General features: G+C 40.7%; 1 protein-coding gene across 1 annotated transcript in view; it reads right to left on the bottom strand.

Annotated features, from left to right (window-relative positions):
* Positions 1-14,580, bottom strand: part of MAK (male germ cell associated kinase) — a 57,827-nt gene extending 43,247 nt beyond the window's left edge. The window contains exons 1-2 of the mRNA XM_055322383.1: positions 14,524-14,580; positions 8,422-8,748 (exon numbers count right to left, since the gene is read on the bottom strand). Of these exons, the coding sequence (XP_055178358.1) occupies positions 8,422-8,522 (101 nt within the window). The 5' untranslated portion in view covers positions 8,523-8,748; positions 14,524-14,580. The remainder of the gene's footprint in view (positions 1-8,421; positions 8,749-14,523) is intronic.
* Positions 14,581-15,218: the final 638 nt, after the last annotated feature.

The following is a 15,218-nucleotide window of genomic DNA, read 5'->3' as shown; positions in this document are numbered from 1 at the left end:
TGATAAGGTAAATATAGCACAATGATAAATTTAAAGTCAGTTCAAATATATAAAAGAAATTTAAGAAAATGATCAAATCCATCCAAAAACTGCACATATAATCTGTGTTATATGTGTAAAAATTATAAAATTTTCAAAAATCTGTTTGAAAGACTAGTCAAGTTCTTTTCCAATTTAGTACAAGTTGAAATTTTTATTCTATTTGAAGATCTGTATTAGCTACATCCACATATTCTAATATGCTCCTTTCTTTCCAGCAATTACTATTTCTCATCAATAGCACCCTAAGGCAATGCGTGTATCTATATGCAACAAATACTGAAATTATCCAATTTCTTCAACCAGTGTGAAGAATTTAAGAAATTAAAGCAATTTGGTAGAATAGATAAGAAAAGGTGCTTCCTTTTAGATCCCCTGCCTTTTTGCACTTTCATTTATTCATTCATTCAAAACCTACTATGTGCCAGGGCAATGCACAAACCAGAACCAGAGATGGTTACCATGGCACCTCCCAACTAACACGAAATAGGTTTTAGACTAGTTAACACAAAACAGACAAATTAGTTTAAGGACCAGGAGATAAGGGACTCTTAACAATTTAATGGTCCTGCCTTTTTGATAAGGCAATATATGTCAGCTGAGACCTGAAAGATAGAATGTACCAGCAAGTAAAAAGCCAAAAGACTGGAAAAACAAAAATTTCCACCAGACAGAGCTAGAAAGAGCTGGCTGGGCAAAGAAATAAAAGACCATTTCAGGCTGATCTTTATTATTAATGCCCTGGGCTAATTTGCCTGACTATTCCCAGCTACTCATCTAAAGAAAGGATGACCTACTACTAGGTCAGTGTTTCTGCTCTTTTTCTCCACAGCACTTACCACTTCTAACATACTATATAATAGTTATTTTTATACGATACAATAATTATTTACACTATACAGTAGTTACTTATTATGTTCAGTCCTACCCTTTCCTCAGATTAAAGCTCCTTGAAGATACCCCCACATGCCTAGATCAGTTTTTGGCATTCAGTAAGTGCTTAATAAATATTTACTAAATGACTGGATGAATTTCTATACTCACAGATGGACTCACATGAGGAACCATCCCACAAACTGGAGACCCTCGAAAATAGAATCGCCTTCTAATTAAGTAAAATACTTAATACATATTTTAAATTTAATGAGATAAGAGGATCTTACTACCATACACTAGAATGAATTATGTTACTGCTTTTCAATGACAGCAGATAGTACAAGGTTTCTTGCCAGTGATAGGAATTAAAATTTTCCCAAGGGAAATTTTCAAAAAGGTACCTTTTATCTTGTTCCTTATAGTGTCCTCTCAGCATCTAACCACTCACCCACCAGCTCATTCTAGCCAGTTCGATGGGATTTAAAGATTGCTCAAAAGCCTTGCCCTCTGCTTACTGATCAAGTACAGACTTTCTTCCCATGTTCACGTCTCAAATTACATCAACTCTGTCCAACATCTACCAGCTGCCAAGCCACACCTTTTTTCCTGGCCGTCTCCATACTGTGCTAGCACTCAGACTCTCCTCCACTTCACAACTCAAACATTGTTCTTAATTGTCTAATCTAATAGCCACCCCCCCCAACATCCAACTCCTGATTCTTCTATTTAAAAGGGTTTCAGAAAAAAAAATTTAAAAAAATAAAAGGGTTTCAGAATGAAGAATACCTTCTTCCAGATAATCCATTTCCCTTCAAGAGAACATGCTTATTACCCACTTTGAAGATTAAAGATAGGCAACTCCTCCATCTGCTACATAAAATGTATTCAACACGGAATTTATTTAGAGTTTTAATCCAACGTGGATGGATATTGTATACCTACAATATTTGTGGCCTAAATTTGCAGTGCCTAAATTTTTCTACAGTGAAGCACAAGATGATGGTCCTAACTGGATATTATGGGATATAGACTGTTTCAGTAACAAAAAGGGATACACGGAAAATGGAATATAAGGGGTCTAGTATCTCAAGTTGAATTTATTGCTTTGCATCAGTCCTAAGAGAAATGGCATAGCCATTTGAGCCAATGCAAGAGCCATTATGACCCTTACAGGCAAAATAGGGTCAAAAACTATCCTAAGATTATGTCTTGTCCAGAATTTTAGGAGTAATAGCTAGAGTGACCATTCATATTGATAACCCTGCCAGTAGCCTGGCTTCACAGTTCTTAACTCCAAAGAGCTGTTCATTTCTATGATGCCACAGTCTCTCATAAGCACCCTGCTATCGTGAGAAATGGTTCCACCCTCTAAGATCTCAGCCTTTGGGATCCCTGGGTGGCACAGCGGTTTGGCGCCTGCCTTTGGCCCAGGGCACGATCCTGGAGACCTGGGATCGAATCCCATATCGGGCTCCCGGTGCATGGAGCCTGCTTCTCCCTCTGCCTGTGTCTCTGCCTCTCTCTCTCTCTGTGTGACTATCATAAAATAAAATTAAAAAAATAAAATAAAAAATAAAAAAAAATAAGATCTCAGCCTTTGAAACTTTACACTCTGCCTCCTATCCTTTTACTATCATTACCACTGGATGTGCTGTATATGCTCACTTGTTCCACACTTGGCTCTGCGTGCCTTCTCCTCCAGCTTGGATCTCATGATCAGCCTTCCCACCACTGTCTCCTCGATAACACCTACATATTCTGATGTCCTCCTCTCCCAACCTTCTGCCCCTCCTACCCTGACTTTCTTCAGTCTCTGCTCTCTGTACAGCTGGGTGAAGGCAGGAAGGAAAGTCATGTACATGCCCCCAGTGGCCTGTACTCCCTGTAGTATTCTTAGTGTTCCATTAGTATTCATCCCATATATTATCAGGGGGATTCTTACTGAGAAAAGCCTTCTATGACTTTTTTAGCTACTAGGTGACATGTACTCCATGACTATCCGTTCAGTGCCTCTACCCCACTTTTTACTACTCCTTGCCCTATTGCAATTTGGCTTATCTCCACCTCTATTTCACTAGAAAAAAAAATGTCATCATAGCCACTAATGTCATGTTCTCCAAATCCAAAGAACACCAATATTTGTTTGGATACCAGAAAGCCACTTCTATCCTCCCTTTTTCCTCCTACTACAGAAGCTAGAAGAGTAGATTCTCACCCCCTAGCCTCTTTCCTACTGAAGGGAGACCACGTGATCCATTTCTAGCCAATAAGATGTTAAGGGGAAGTCATTTGGGGGCCTCTGGGAAACAAATTTACTTAGAACTTGAGAGAAGAGTTTGCTGGTATTATTCTCCCTTCTTCCCATCCTGGAACATAGATGTAATGCCCAGAAGTGAAGTAGTCATAATGTGGCCATTAAGTGACACGTTTGAGGACAAAGAAGTGCTAATAGCTTAGCATGAAGGGGATAGAAGAGGCCTAGATTCAGTACGCAGTTGAACCCTTTTGAAAGAGCACTGGAATCATCAAATCCAGACTTCCTGAGATGGAAGAAAAGTAATCTACTTATTTAAGCTACTGTTTCTGTCACTTGATATTAATTTACATATTTGTCACTTACAGTAAGCAAGAAACATTCCTAACTAATCTGGATGCTTTTCAGTCATTAGTTATTAGTTGTCTCTAGTTGAGCACTTCTTTTATTTTTCCTTTGGGTCCAGATGTTTCCTACACTCTCGTGGTTTTCTCCCTACTTCTCTGGTGGCTCCCTTTCAGTCTTCTCTGTGAGCCCCTCTTCCAAGGCCCACACTTTATATGCTGGGATTCCTTAGTGTTCCATATGAAAACCTCTTTTCTTCTCCTTCTGTATATCTTCAATTAGTTTCCGTAGACTAACAATTCCCAAATGGCCAGCCCAGACCCATACTAATGCAAATATTCAGTTACCTGTAGGCATCTTAAAGTCATTATATCCAAAGGTGAACCCAGCTTTACCCCTAAGCCTGTGATTTCCCCTGTCATAGTGAATGGCACTACCACTACACATTTAAGAATCCCAGGAATTAGCCTAGGCTCTTGCACACACTTTATTCCTTTCCCCCTAAACCCAATCACTATAGAGCCCATACATCCATACCCAATGCTGTCTTCCTTGATCAGGTCACTACCACCTCTAACCAAGATGACTGCACCAGTCTCCTGACTGGTCACCTTTGATCCAGTATCCACTCTTTTGCTAAAGGGATCCATTCTGAAGCAATATTTGATCACATCAACTCTCCTGCTTAAAGTCCTCCATCACCTTCTAGTTAAGATATCCTTAATCTGGCTTTATGACATCACCCTTGAGCTTCATGTCTCTCCTCTGCCCCACTCTGAATCTACACTCCAGCCACCTATGCTTCTTGCAGTTATGCAGCCCTACATAAGCATTCATGTTCTTTCACCTCTAAGCCTTCATACATATTATGCTTGCTTCTTAAAGCATTCTTCTCTCTTTTCTCTTTTTCAAAAAAAAATTTAAAGATCTTATTTATCTATTTATTTATTTGAGAGAGAGAGAGAAAGCAAAAGTGGCAGGGGTGGGGGATGGGCAAAGGGAGAAAGAGAATCTAAGGCAGACCCTGTGCTCAGTGTGGAGCCTAACTCGGGCCTTGATCCTGCGACCCTGAGATCATGACCTGAGCTGAAACCAAGAGTCGGACACTCAACCAACTGAGCCACCCAGGTGCCCCTGCCTCCTTTTTTCCTGATTTTTTTTTTTCTGATTCTTGGAATCTCCCTTTCTATGGGAAGCCTTCCAGCATACTTCTTCAGCATCACTTCTCTGTTTCCCTGTGACCCATTATTCCTCCATCATTGGACTTATCACATTTTATATTGTAATGTGTTTAATTTGTTGGTTTTCCTCACTACAGTGTAACTCATCTATCTCATTCCCATTTTGTCCTGAGCACCAGCATAGCAGGAGCTTAACAATTATATTTTGAGTGAACATTTGAAATTTTTTCAAGCCTTCCACATGACTCTTCCCCTTCACATTCATTTTTGCTGTGTCCTTACTTAAGTTAGGAACACTATCTAGGGCAGCCCGGGTGGCTCAGAGGTTTAGCGCTGCCTTCAGCCGAGGGTATGATTCTGGAGACCCGGGATCAAGTCCCACGTCGAGCTCCCTGCATGGAGCCTGCTTCTCCCTCTGCCTTTGTCTCTGACTCTCTCTCTCTCTCTTTCTGTCTCTCATGAATAAATAACATCTTTTTTTTTTTTTAAAAAAAAAAGGAACATTATCTAGCACATAGTAGATATTGAATGTGGTGGACACTGGGAGTTGATTATCCAAAAACTACTCTTCCTCTTTACTGTCACAGCTCAGTTTTTCTACGGAGATACATAATACCCAGCTAAGTACTCAGATTCCCAGCCCCCCTTCTAGCCAGGTGTGCTCTGAGACACACTTGCGGCCAATGAGAAGTAACCAGAAGCCTTCTGGAGAGTGGTGAGGCAGCTATGTTTTGAAGAGAACTTAGGTCTGTGAAAACAGCATGGACAAGGTACCAGCCCTGGGCTGCCCACCTTGAGACTTTTTATTATGTAAGTAAAGTAAATCCCTACCTAAGTTACTTTTGGTTAGGTTTTGTTTTTTTTTTTCATACACCAAAGCATTCCTAAGTTATGCTTATGGCCTCTTCCCAGCTGTCAATTTATTTAACTTCTCAGGGCTTTCAAGGCTTTATCTAGATCTACCCAGGTAAGGCTCGATTCCCTATTTTATGAAACGAACCAGTAAAACACATGATTTTGCCACCCACAGGAATGATGGCCATTTTGTTAAATAAAACAGAACAATGGTAATAACCTTACATGATTCCAGCAGATCTAACCTCATTCTCATTTTTTTACCACCTCCCACAGAAGACACAGCTTTCATGAACTGTATGTGTATCTCTCCAGTTCTTTAAAAATATTTTATAGGGATCCCTGGGTGGCGCAGCGGTTTGGCGCCTGCCTTTGGCCTGGGGCGCGATCCCGGAGACCCAGGATCGAATCCCATGTCGGGCTCCCGGTGCATGGAGCCTGCTTCTCCCTCTGCCTGTGTCTCTGCCTCTCTCTCTCTCTCTCTCTCTGTGACTATCATAAATAAATAAAAATTTAAAAAAAAATATTTTATATAGTACTTGCTTCAGCAGCACATATACTAAAAATATTTATATGTATAAATTTATTTATGCATAATGAAGTATTTGTGTGAGCTTATACAATTATTTAATCTAAATAAGGATGATTTCATCTCATTTTGGCATATACTGATGCCTCACTTTTTTTTCTCTTATTGCATTAATTAATTAAGATCACCAAACCAATCTTAATTAGTAGCAATATAGCAGGCAGTATGGTCTTAAAACCAACTTTACTAGCAGTACTTCTAGTATTTCACCATAAAGATGATGAATTGTATGAGACTTATCAGGTTAGTTTCTTTTTATTCATATTTGCTAAGTGCTTTCTTCTCCCCAGTCATGGGTGGGTATTGAATTTTACTAGGCCCATTTGGTAAATATTTCATTTCAGTTATTGCACATTATACATTTACTTGAGAATAATAGCTACCAACAATATTTTATGAAATTATTTCCTTGTAATGCTTTAGGTCATGATATTTTAAAGTCTTTAACATTTGATCAGCATTTGTTAAAGCATTTAAATTTTAGATTGTCATCATTGGGATCACTGGGTGGCGCAGCAGTTTGGCGCCTGCCTTTGGCCCAGGGCGCGATCCTGGAGACCCTGGATCGAATCCCACGTCGGGCTCCCGGTGCATGGAGCCTGCTTCTCCCTCTGCCTGTGTCTCTGCCTCTTTCTCTCTCTCTCTCTCTCTCTCTCTCTCTCTCTGTGTGTGTGTGTGTGTGACTATCATAAATAATAAAAAAAAAATTTAGATTGTCATCATTTGGTTGATGTAGTAATTGGTCTCTGGGACTCAGTCTGGTTGCAGCCAACTGCTGTGTCCTGAGAGGACTCAAACAACTCCCTGTAGAGGCCCATGTTAAGAGGCCACTTGTCAACCATGTGAGTGAGTGTTGTGGGCTAAACTGTGCCCCCCACCACCCCCCAAAAAATTTATATGGTGACGTCCTAACCCTTTGCATCTCAGAGTGTGACCTTATCAGGAGAAAGGGCTTTTACAGAGGCAGGGAAGCTAAAATGAAGTGATTAGGGTGAACCTTAATCCAATATGACTGGTGTCCTTACAAAAAGGGAAAATTTGGACCTAGACATATGCACGGAAGGAAGACCGTGTGGAAGAGACGCAGGGAGGAAATGCCATATAAAAGCCAAGGAGAGAGACTAGAATGGATCCTCATAAGGAACAAGCCTGTGGACACCTTGATTTTAGACTTTCAGTCTCCAGAATTGTTAATTCTGTAAATTTCCCCTGTTGAAGCCACACTGTCTGAGGCTTAAACTTCATCACAGTAGCCTATTATTAACTAAAATTTCCCCCACCAAATCCCTATGGTGACGCTGTGACTCCCAGTATCTGACTGTATTTAGAGATAGACTTTAAAGAATTAATTAAGGTTAAATGAGGCCTTTACGGTGGGTCCTAATCCGATATTACTGGTATCCTTATATAAGAAGAAGAGATTAGGACCCAGATATAGAGGGAAGATCCTGTGTGGACACAGGAAGAACATAGTCATTTACAAGCCATAGAAAGAGGCCTCAGAAGAAACTGCCCCCGCTGAAAATATAATCTCTGACTTCCAGCCTCCCAGAACTGTGAGGAAGTAAGTCTCTGTGTAAGCCACCCAGTCTGTGGTTTTTCACTATAGCAGCTCTAGTCCACTAATCCAGTGAGCTGCCTTCCAAGTGGACGTGCAGGCCCAGGGTGGCCTTCAGATGACTGCCACCACACGAGAGACCTGGAGCCACAGCTATCCAGCTAAGCTACTCCTAAGTTCCTGGCCCCCAGAAACTGGAATTAATAAATGTCTGTTCTTGTTTTAAATCACTAAGCATTGGGTTAATTTGTTTATGTACAACAGATAACAAATACTGTAGATTAAGAAGAAATAATTAAGTTTATAATAATAAATTCTCTCTCATTGGTAAGCTTAGGAAAATACCATACACCTTTCAGAACTCAATTTGATACTATGAACACCATCTGATTTCTGAGGCCTGTTGTATTTAGGAATTAATAAACTTTACTCTGCACTCAACTTGAAATTCTAAAAAATTTCCAAACATTACCTTCAGTTTTGGTTCATATTTATTACGCATAAAAGGCAAAGCACTTGTATTTTTTGATTTATCAATGTAGCTGGACAAACCAGAAAACTAAAACAATATACATGGGGATAAGCAGAACTCCTTTCTGGCAGTGTTTCTCCAGGATGGCATTCCACATTAGCCAAACTAGCAGGGGCTCTAAACTGGAGCACTTTCTAAAGAAAAGGAAAAGAAAGATCAGAGCTTCACACTTGGCAGTGTCGCACACAGTACCTTTTGATGGCCACCAGCTCTCCGGATTCGTTACTCTTGCCCATCAGCACACTCCCATAGGTCCCGTCCCCCAACTGTCTCATGGTTGTGTACCGGTTCATTGTGGAAAAATAATGCAATAGAAGTTGTTGACTGAAATGATTGCTTTGTTGAATATAAATTTAAAAGCTTCTTTATTTTTGTTTCTTCCCCTCAGATGGTTGTTGCTACATGGGTGACAGGTTTGTCATCATTAGACACAGGCTCTTCCCCAAGATTATGTAGGTTCATGAGATATACCAATAAGGAATCTGGCAAGGAAACAGTGCTTCCATTCTTATGAACACCCTATTAAAAAAAAAAAACAACAAGAATGAAAATTTTCACTAGTGAATCTCTTTCATTTATGAATCTCTTTTATTAATGAATAAAAATGTTCATTAATGAATCTCTTCAAAAAATTTACTGGTAATCTAAGCACAGGGAAGAATTATAATATAAATACCAATGTGTTTGTCAGTAGTCCTTGGAATGCAGTCTACATATAACAGACTGATAATACTCATTTATGAATACTTCATTTACATGGTGCTATGCTACTTATCCCATGAATATTCAGTAAATACTGGCTTCATGATTTGTAGGATTCTTTCTATACTGAACATAATCTATATTATTCCAAATCAGACACTGGAAAATCAGACAACTAACTACACTAAATCCATTCTTGGAATCAATTTTTACATTACATTTAATTTGGCCCATGATCCCTTATTTGTGAAACTCCTGGCTGGATGTGTCTGGAATCCAGGAATCTGTACATTTTAGAAAAGTAATACAGGGAATATTCCACAGGTTATGGAACACCTCCAAAGCAGTACCTTAATGAGGCTGCAGAAAAATGTACAGACTGGACACTCAGTAAAATAAATGAAGGCTACGCCGGCATCACATAATACAGGTCGCACTACGTTGCAGTGTTGTACAAATTTATTTCAAATTTTTCATTTCTTCAGAGCTTTGTGAATTTTGAAACAACAGATAAAGGATTGTGGATCTGTATATATTAGAAGGGTACAGGTTTCAAGTAGGTTCTGATTACTGCAATTAAAGAAAAACAGAACAAAGGGTGGCTTTACGGTGTACCCCAGTACAACATTCAATAGTTTCATCCCTTTGTTCTTAGTTCTACACTTCAAGGAACCACTTCTCATTTTCATACCTAGAATTTATCATTCTTGTATTGCTTTTAAAAATCTCTGTCATTCTGTTATAAGACTATATGCTGAGTTGCAGATGGTAGCAAAATGCTTGTCACCATTTGTTCTAAAATGCCTTTTATAATCTGATGCTTCGTTCAAAGATTACTTTTCTTTCACTGTAGCACTGTTTCATTTCCACAAAATAAAGTCAGAGAAATTATTATATGCAGAAATTTAGGACCCACAGGGATATAGTGTAGTTGTCAAAGTACCTAAGATTTCCAAAAGCAAATCTTCCTCTTCTTCTTCAGGAGGAAGAAGCAAATATGCAGGGAAGGACAATAAAACTATGTTGTTTCCTCTTACAGGAATGTATTTGCCCATAGGGAATGTGGGAAGAAACCTGTGGAACTTTTAAGTAACAAGGAGTGTGCATTAGGGTATCGTTTATTTTACTTTATATAGATAATACCCTCTTGAAAGTCATGTGTAAATTAATTTAGGCTGTGCTAATTGTGGCCAGGATCTTAAAAAAAAAAAAGAAAAATCACAATAATAGATACCATATCTGTTTCGGGGTTCTTTCTCAGCTTAAGTCTGAGCAAATGGCCTTAGCAGATGCCAGAAAATGATTCCCCATTTGCCTGAAAATGAAGTTTTTTGTAATCTTTTAATGTAAAGATTATATTATACATACACATGGATTTGAAATATTAAGGCATTTATATAAAGGAAGTCAACACCCCTTCTGCATGGTTCCTGACCCAAACTTGTATTTGCTTTTCTTAATTTTTTCCTTTATCTGTATAAGGAAATATATTTTTGAAAGATCTTTAGGGTGGTTTATTTTTTTTAAAGCCATCTCTACGTACAACATGGGTCTTGAACTCATAACCCCATGATCAAGAGTCACATGCTCTTCCAACTGAGCCAGCTGGGCACCCCTGCGTTTTTATTTTGTACTCTGTGCTATGATTAAACAAAAAATGGATTAAAATGTATTTATTCTTATCATTTAGAATTTTATTAAATCAGTATTTTGCAATTTATTGTCAACAAGTTCACCTGACCTTTTTTCTAGCTACCTTATTTAAGGTGACATATATCTCCCTTTTAAGGAAAAGTCCTCTCTATAGGCTTACTGATCCCTTCTGCTTAAGTAACAATACAGAGAATGTATTTATCGATGAGGCCACAGTGTTCATTGTATTATAATCTATAATATCATGTATCTATAATCAATCAGAGAATCAATGATGGAATTGGTCTAGGCCTTGCATTAGGTTTGAGGCTGCTAATGTTTGGTAGGGTAGTCCCCAACTTCTAAACAATCCATTCTTACTGGCTTTTACTAATACACTAAAGGAACTACCTTTAGTGTATTAGTAAAATTTAGTGATTACTAATCACTAATACAGCTAAAGGAACTACCCCCACCCCCACCTCTGCTTCAAAACCATGCAGTCTCTGCCCCACCATGAAAGCTGCCCACCCCTACCTCCACCTTAAGATTCCTAACCTAATTCCTCACCCTAAAATACCAAGATGCTACTGACCAAATGGAAATTGCAAGTGGTACTCCCTACCCCTACTGGACTCTGGGGCTGCATCTGGCACTATATGCAGGACACTGTAACAATAATAGGCCAGAAACAGTGGAGGGAAAATAAGTAGGAGTACAGGAAGAATGAAGTCTAAGGAAAGCTCCCCTTATGAAAATTAATTTAATTCAGAAATTCAGTGAAACAACAGTATCATCATTTCTTTCATGTTAATATCTAATTAAGGACAAGCACTGAGGGTCTGATAGGCAGGAAGTAATATAGGCAATTCTGGAAAAGGACATATCGCATGAGAAGAAAATGAAAGAGGGAGCAGCCCAGGTAGGAACAGAAATTCAGAGTTGAGATGGTACAAGAAACAAAAGTCAAAATTTTACCCTGCAGTGAGTTAACCTCCAAAAGTGGAATTACCGCTTTCTTCCACTATTAAGACCATTAACCACCGCCACCCCCAGTAATACTGGCGCTACTACAGATCATTCACTCATTGATGACTTTCTGCAGTGGCCTGGAAACCCAACCACCTTTGGAGTGGGAATTGTAGAAACTTCATGCCAACCCTTACCAACCACTTTCCAAATTAACACCGGAAACACAGTTTGTTTTAAGTGAGGGTGGCTATAGCATAGGGTCTACTAATATTTAAGGAAGAATACACAGGGAACAGCCACTCTCAGCTTTATCAGTCAGCGGGTGGAGTGATGAAGATCATGGATATGACATAGATTTTAAAAAGGTCTGATTTGTGGCTCCTAGAGAATCTCTCCAGTTTAAGCCCTACCTAACCTAAAACAAGTTTACATACTATACTCCCAAACAAAAACTTTAGAAAATCCCCTTTTGAGTCATATTAATTACAAAACAGATAGTTTTCCAGGGTTAGAAGCCCTGCATCCTCCCTGAAAATATAGACAATGGCTTCATGTAAAGAGGCACAGATATCAAGGTGAAAAATTGTTGTTTTTTTAAAAATCATTATTTCCATGTATCTCCTCACTGATGGCACATGATCAACTACTTTAATCGATGTACCATAGCAAGTCCTAAACTAATTACTAGTCAAAAGCAATAGATACAAGTTAAGAAAACACAGGCTGCCTACGGGTCCCCAGTTCACTCACAGTAATATTTCTCTACAGGTTACATTTGTTCTTCTTTGTTGATCTACAAATGATAAATTCTGCAAAATGGAGATGTATTGACATGATTTCTTATGTATGATAATATTTCCATCTATACAGTTGACTCTGGAACAACATGGGTTTGAATTGTACATGTCTACTTATGTGCAGATTTTTTTCCAATCAATATCATATAATACTACTGTAAATGTATTTTCTTTCTGATTTTCTTAATAATAGGTTCTTTTGTCTCGCTTACTTTATTGGAAGAATACAGTACACAATACATACATGAAATATGTGTTACTTAACTGTTTATGTCATCAGTAAGGTTTCTAGTCGACAGTGGGTTATTAAGTTAGGTTTCTGCTGAATCAAAAATTATACTAGAATTTTTTATTGTGCAGAGACTCACATGCCTAATCCCTGCATTGCTCAAGGGTCAACTATATATATATATTTCCATATATGTGTGTGTGTGTGTTTGTATATATATATATGCAACAAGACAGAACACAAGTAAATGTAATACAACTATGATCCTTAATTTAACAGAACTGTTAGGAACTTGAAATTTTCTATTATTAAGCTGCAATATTTAGTGAGTTTCCTACAGCTAAACAAACCTTATATTTTGACTTAAGAGATTTAGAGGCTCAATTATAGACCAATATTAAATACCCTTATAACTTCTCTCCCATTACAGTTTTCTTATTTTTATCTAAGTGCACAATTATTGTGCATTTAAGTGCACAATTACTGTAAACTTAAGCTGTATTCTCGATAGCCTCTGCCAGCTAAAAGGGATTTAGGATTAAAGAAGATTAACAGAGGGCAAATGGAGGGTAAAACCTGTGTCTGTCAATCCCTGAACAGATAACGTCTGGAAATGTTCAACTTTTCTTTGTAGAACCTACTGTAATGATATCACTCCATCGCTGGCGTTAACGTTTGTTTAAACATAATAATAATAATACATCTTAAAAACCACTAAGTTGTGTGAAGAGCAAAATTAAAAAAAAAAGATCTCAAAGTAACCAAGACATATGTTTACAGAAATGAAAAGGAGAGCTTTACAAGGGGGACAGCAAAGATTGCAGTATTTAAAAAATAACAGCATTGTGCTTTGTGCTGATATTCACAAATCATTCCAAAATTAACCAACATAAAATAAAACACCCCAACGAAGAGATCAAACATCCTTGCCCAAGGCCAGCTTTGCACAGGCAGTTAAGTGGCCCCTTGGGGTGGGGGGAGAGGCAGTGGTTTCTCCCTTCCTCCAGGCTGCCCACCTAAGGAAAGGAAAGCCTGTGCCTCTACCATTACTTTGGCTCAAAGAAATTCGTTATCATTAGGGCAGATGGTCTGCTCATTCAAGGTGATTATTTAAACATAATTAATCTCTTCTAAAATTGAAATTCCAAAGCCCCTAAAATCAGTTTCGTTGTTCCCCACTTCCCTGCCCCTAAACTTAAAGTGTCTTATCAGCAGTAGGAAAGTTTCCATCACGCCCTCTCTCTCCTCTTCTCCGCAAGCCAGGGCCCTCCCGGTACCAGTCCCTTGGGCCGGGGCCCTGCAGGTGCGCCAGACAGGGGGCGTCCCCGGGGGCTTGGCGGGACCCAGCCGGGCGCCCCCAGGCCACCCCGCGCCGCGATCCCGCTGGGAGTCCCCCGCGATGCACCAACGAGGACATCTCTACATCCAGCTTCTTTCTTTTCCCTCCTTTTTTATTCTGTAGTAGTTCTGAACTCAGTCCCGAGCTTCTCCCTCCAGAAAGTAGTTTCCCCTCCCGCCTGGGCAGCAGAGCGAGCGGCGGGGGCGGGGGATCCAAACCGAGAGGTCGGGGCCCGGGTCCCTCGGACTGAGGGATGCCCGCCGTCATCCTCCCAGAACCTACCCCATCCCATCCTTTAGGGGCGCAGGAAAGTGGTCCAGGGGACCCGGGGAGCCCGGCTCCGAGCAGGCGCCGGCGGACCCTACCCCGCTCCCCGCTTCGCCTCCGCCCCGGGTCCTTCTCCCCGCCCCGCCCCCGTCCCCCTCCCCCTCCCTCCCCGTCCCTCCCGGTCCCTCCCCCTACCGGAGTCCAGGGCCCTTCTCTCGGCGGAGGTTGGCCCCGGGAGGACGGGGCGCCCAGGGCACATGCCGCGCGGGCCTCGCGGGACGGGCTCGAGCTGGGTCGGCCGAGGGTGGCAGCCCCGCGGCCCGCTCGGGATCACCTGCCCCGCACCGGCCGCTTACCTCTTTCGCTCCCGTGTGAAGCTCTGGCGTCCTGTGCGTTCCGTCTCCTAGGAAACGGCGGGGGTGCGCTGGCGTCTGCGCTTCCGGCCCGCTTACACCCCGCCCACGGGGGCGTGGCCACCCGGACAGGCCCCGCCCCGTCCTGCAGGCCCCGCCTCCCTGGGGCCCAGCTTAGTTAGCGCCTGCGCAGTCTCTGGTGCTCTCTGTGGGACTGGAGAAACTCTGGATTACCTTTCCAATTTTTTTTTTTTTTTTTGAGAAAGTTGGTTTGTTGGTCCTCTATTCTGATTTTGGTTTTGCTTGGATTATTTCTTTTTTTTTAAAGATTTTATTTATTTATTCATGAGAGACAGAGAGAGAGGCAGAGACACAGGCAGAGGGAGAAGCAGGCCCCATGCAGGGAGGCCCATGTGGGACTCGATCCCGGGTCTCCAGGATCACGCCCTGGGCTGAAGGTGGCCCTAAACCGCGGAGCCACCCAGGCTGCCTGCTTGGATTATTTCTACAAAAGATTCTGATTCGAAAAAAAAAAAAAAAAAAAGATTCTGATTCGTTCCATCTGGTTTGCAGACTTGGATGGGCAGAAGAAAGATGTATGTTTGCCTGTACTTGTATTTGCTTATGCATGTCCCACCTGGGGGAAGACTGCTCTTGGATTGCAGTCCCTTGTATTAGTCAACTCTTCAGGTATGTGT

The sequence above is a fragment of the Nyctereutes procyonoides genome, unplaced genomic scaffold (genome assembly GCF_905146905.1).
Source record: "Nyctereutes procyonoides isolate TBG_1078 unplaced genomic scaffold, NYPRO_anot_genome, whole genome shotgun sequence".
NCBI lineage: Eukaryota > Metazoa > Chordata > Mammalia > Carnivora > Canidae > Nyctereutes > Nyctereutes procyonoides.
Note: the sequence above shows the minus strand (reverse complement) of the source record. Positions and strands in the feature narration are given on the sequence as shown.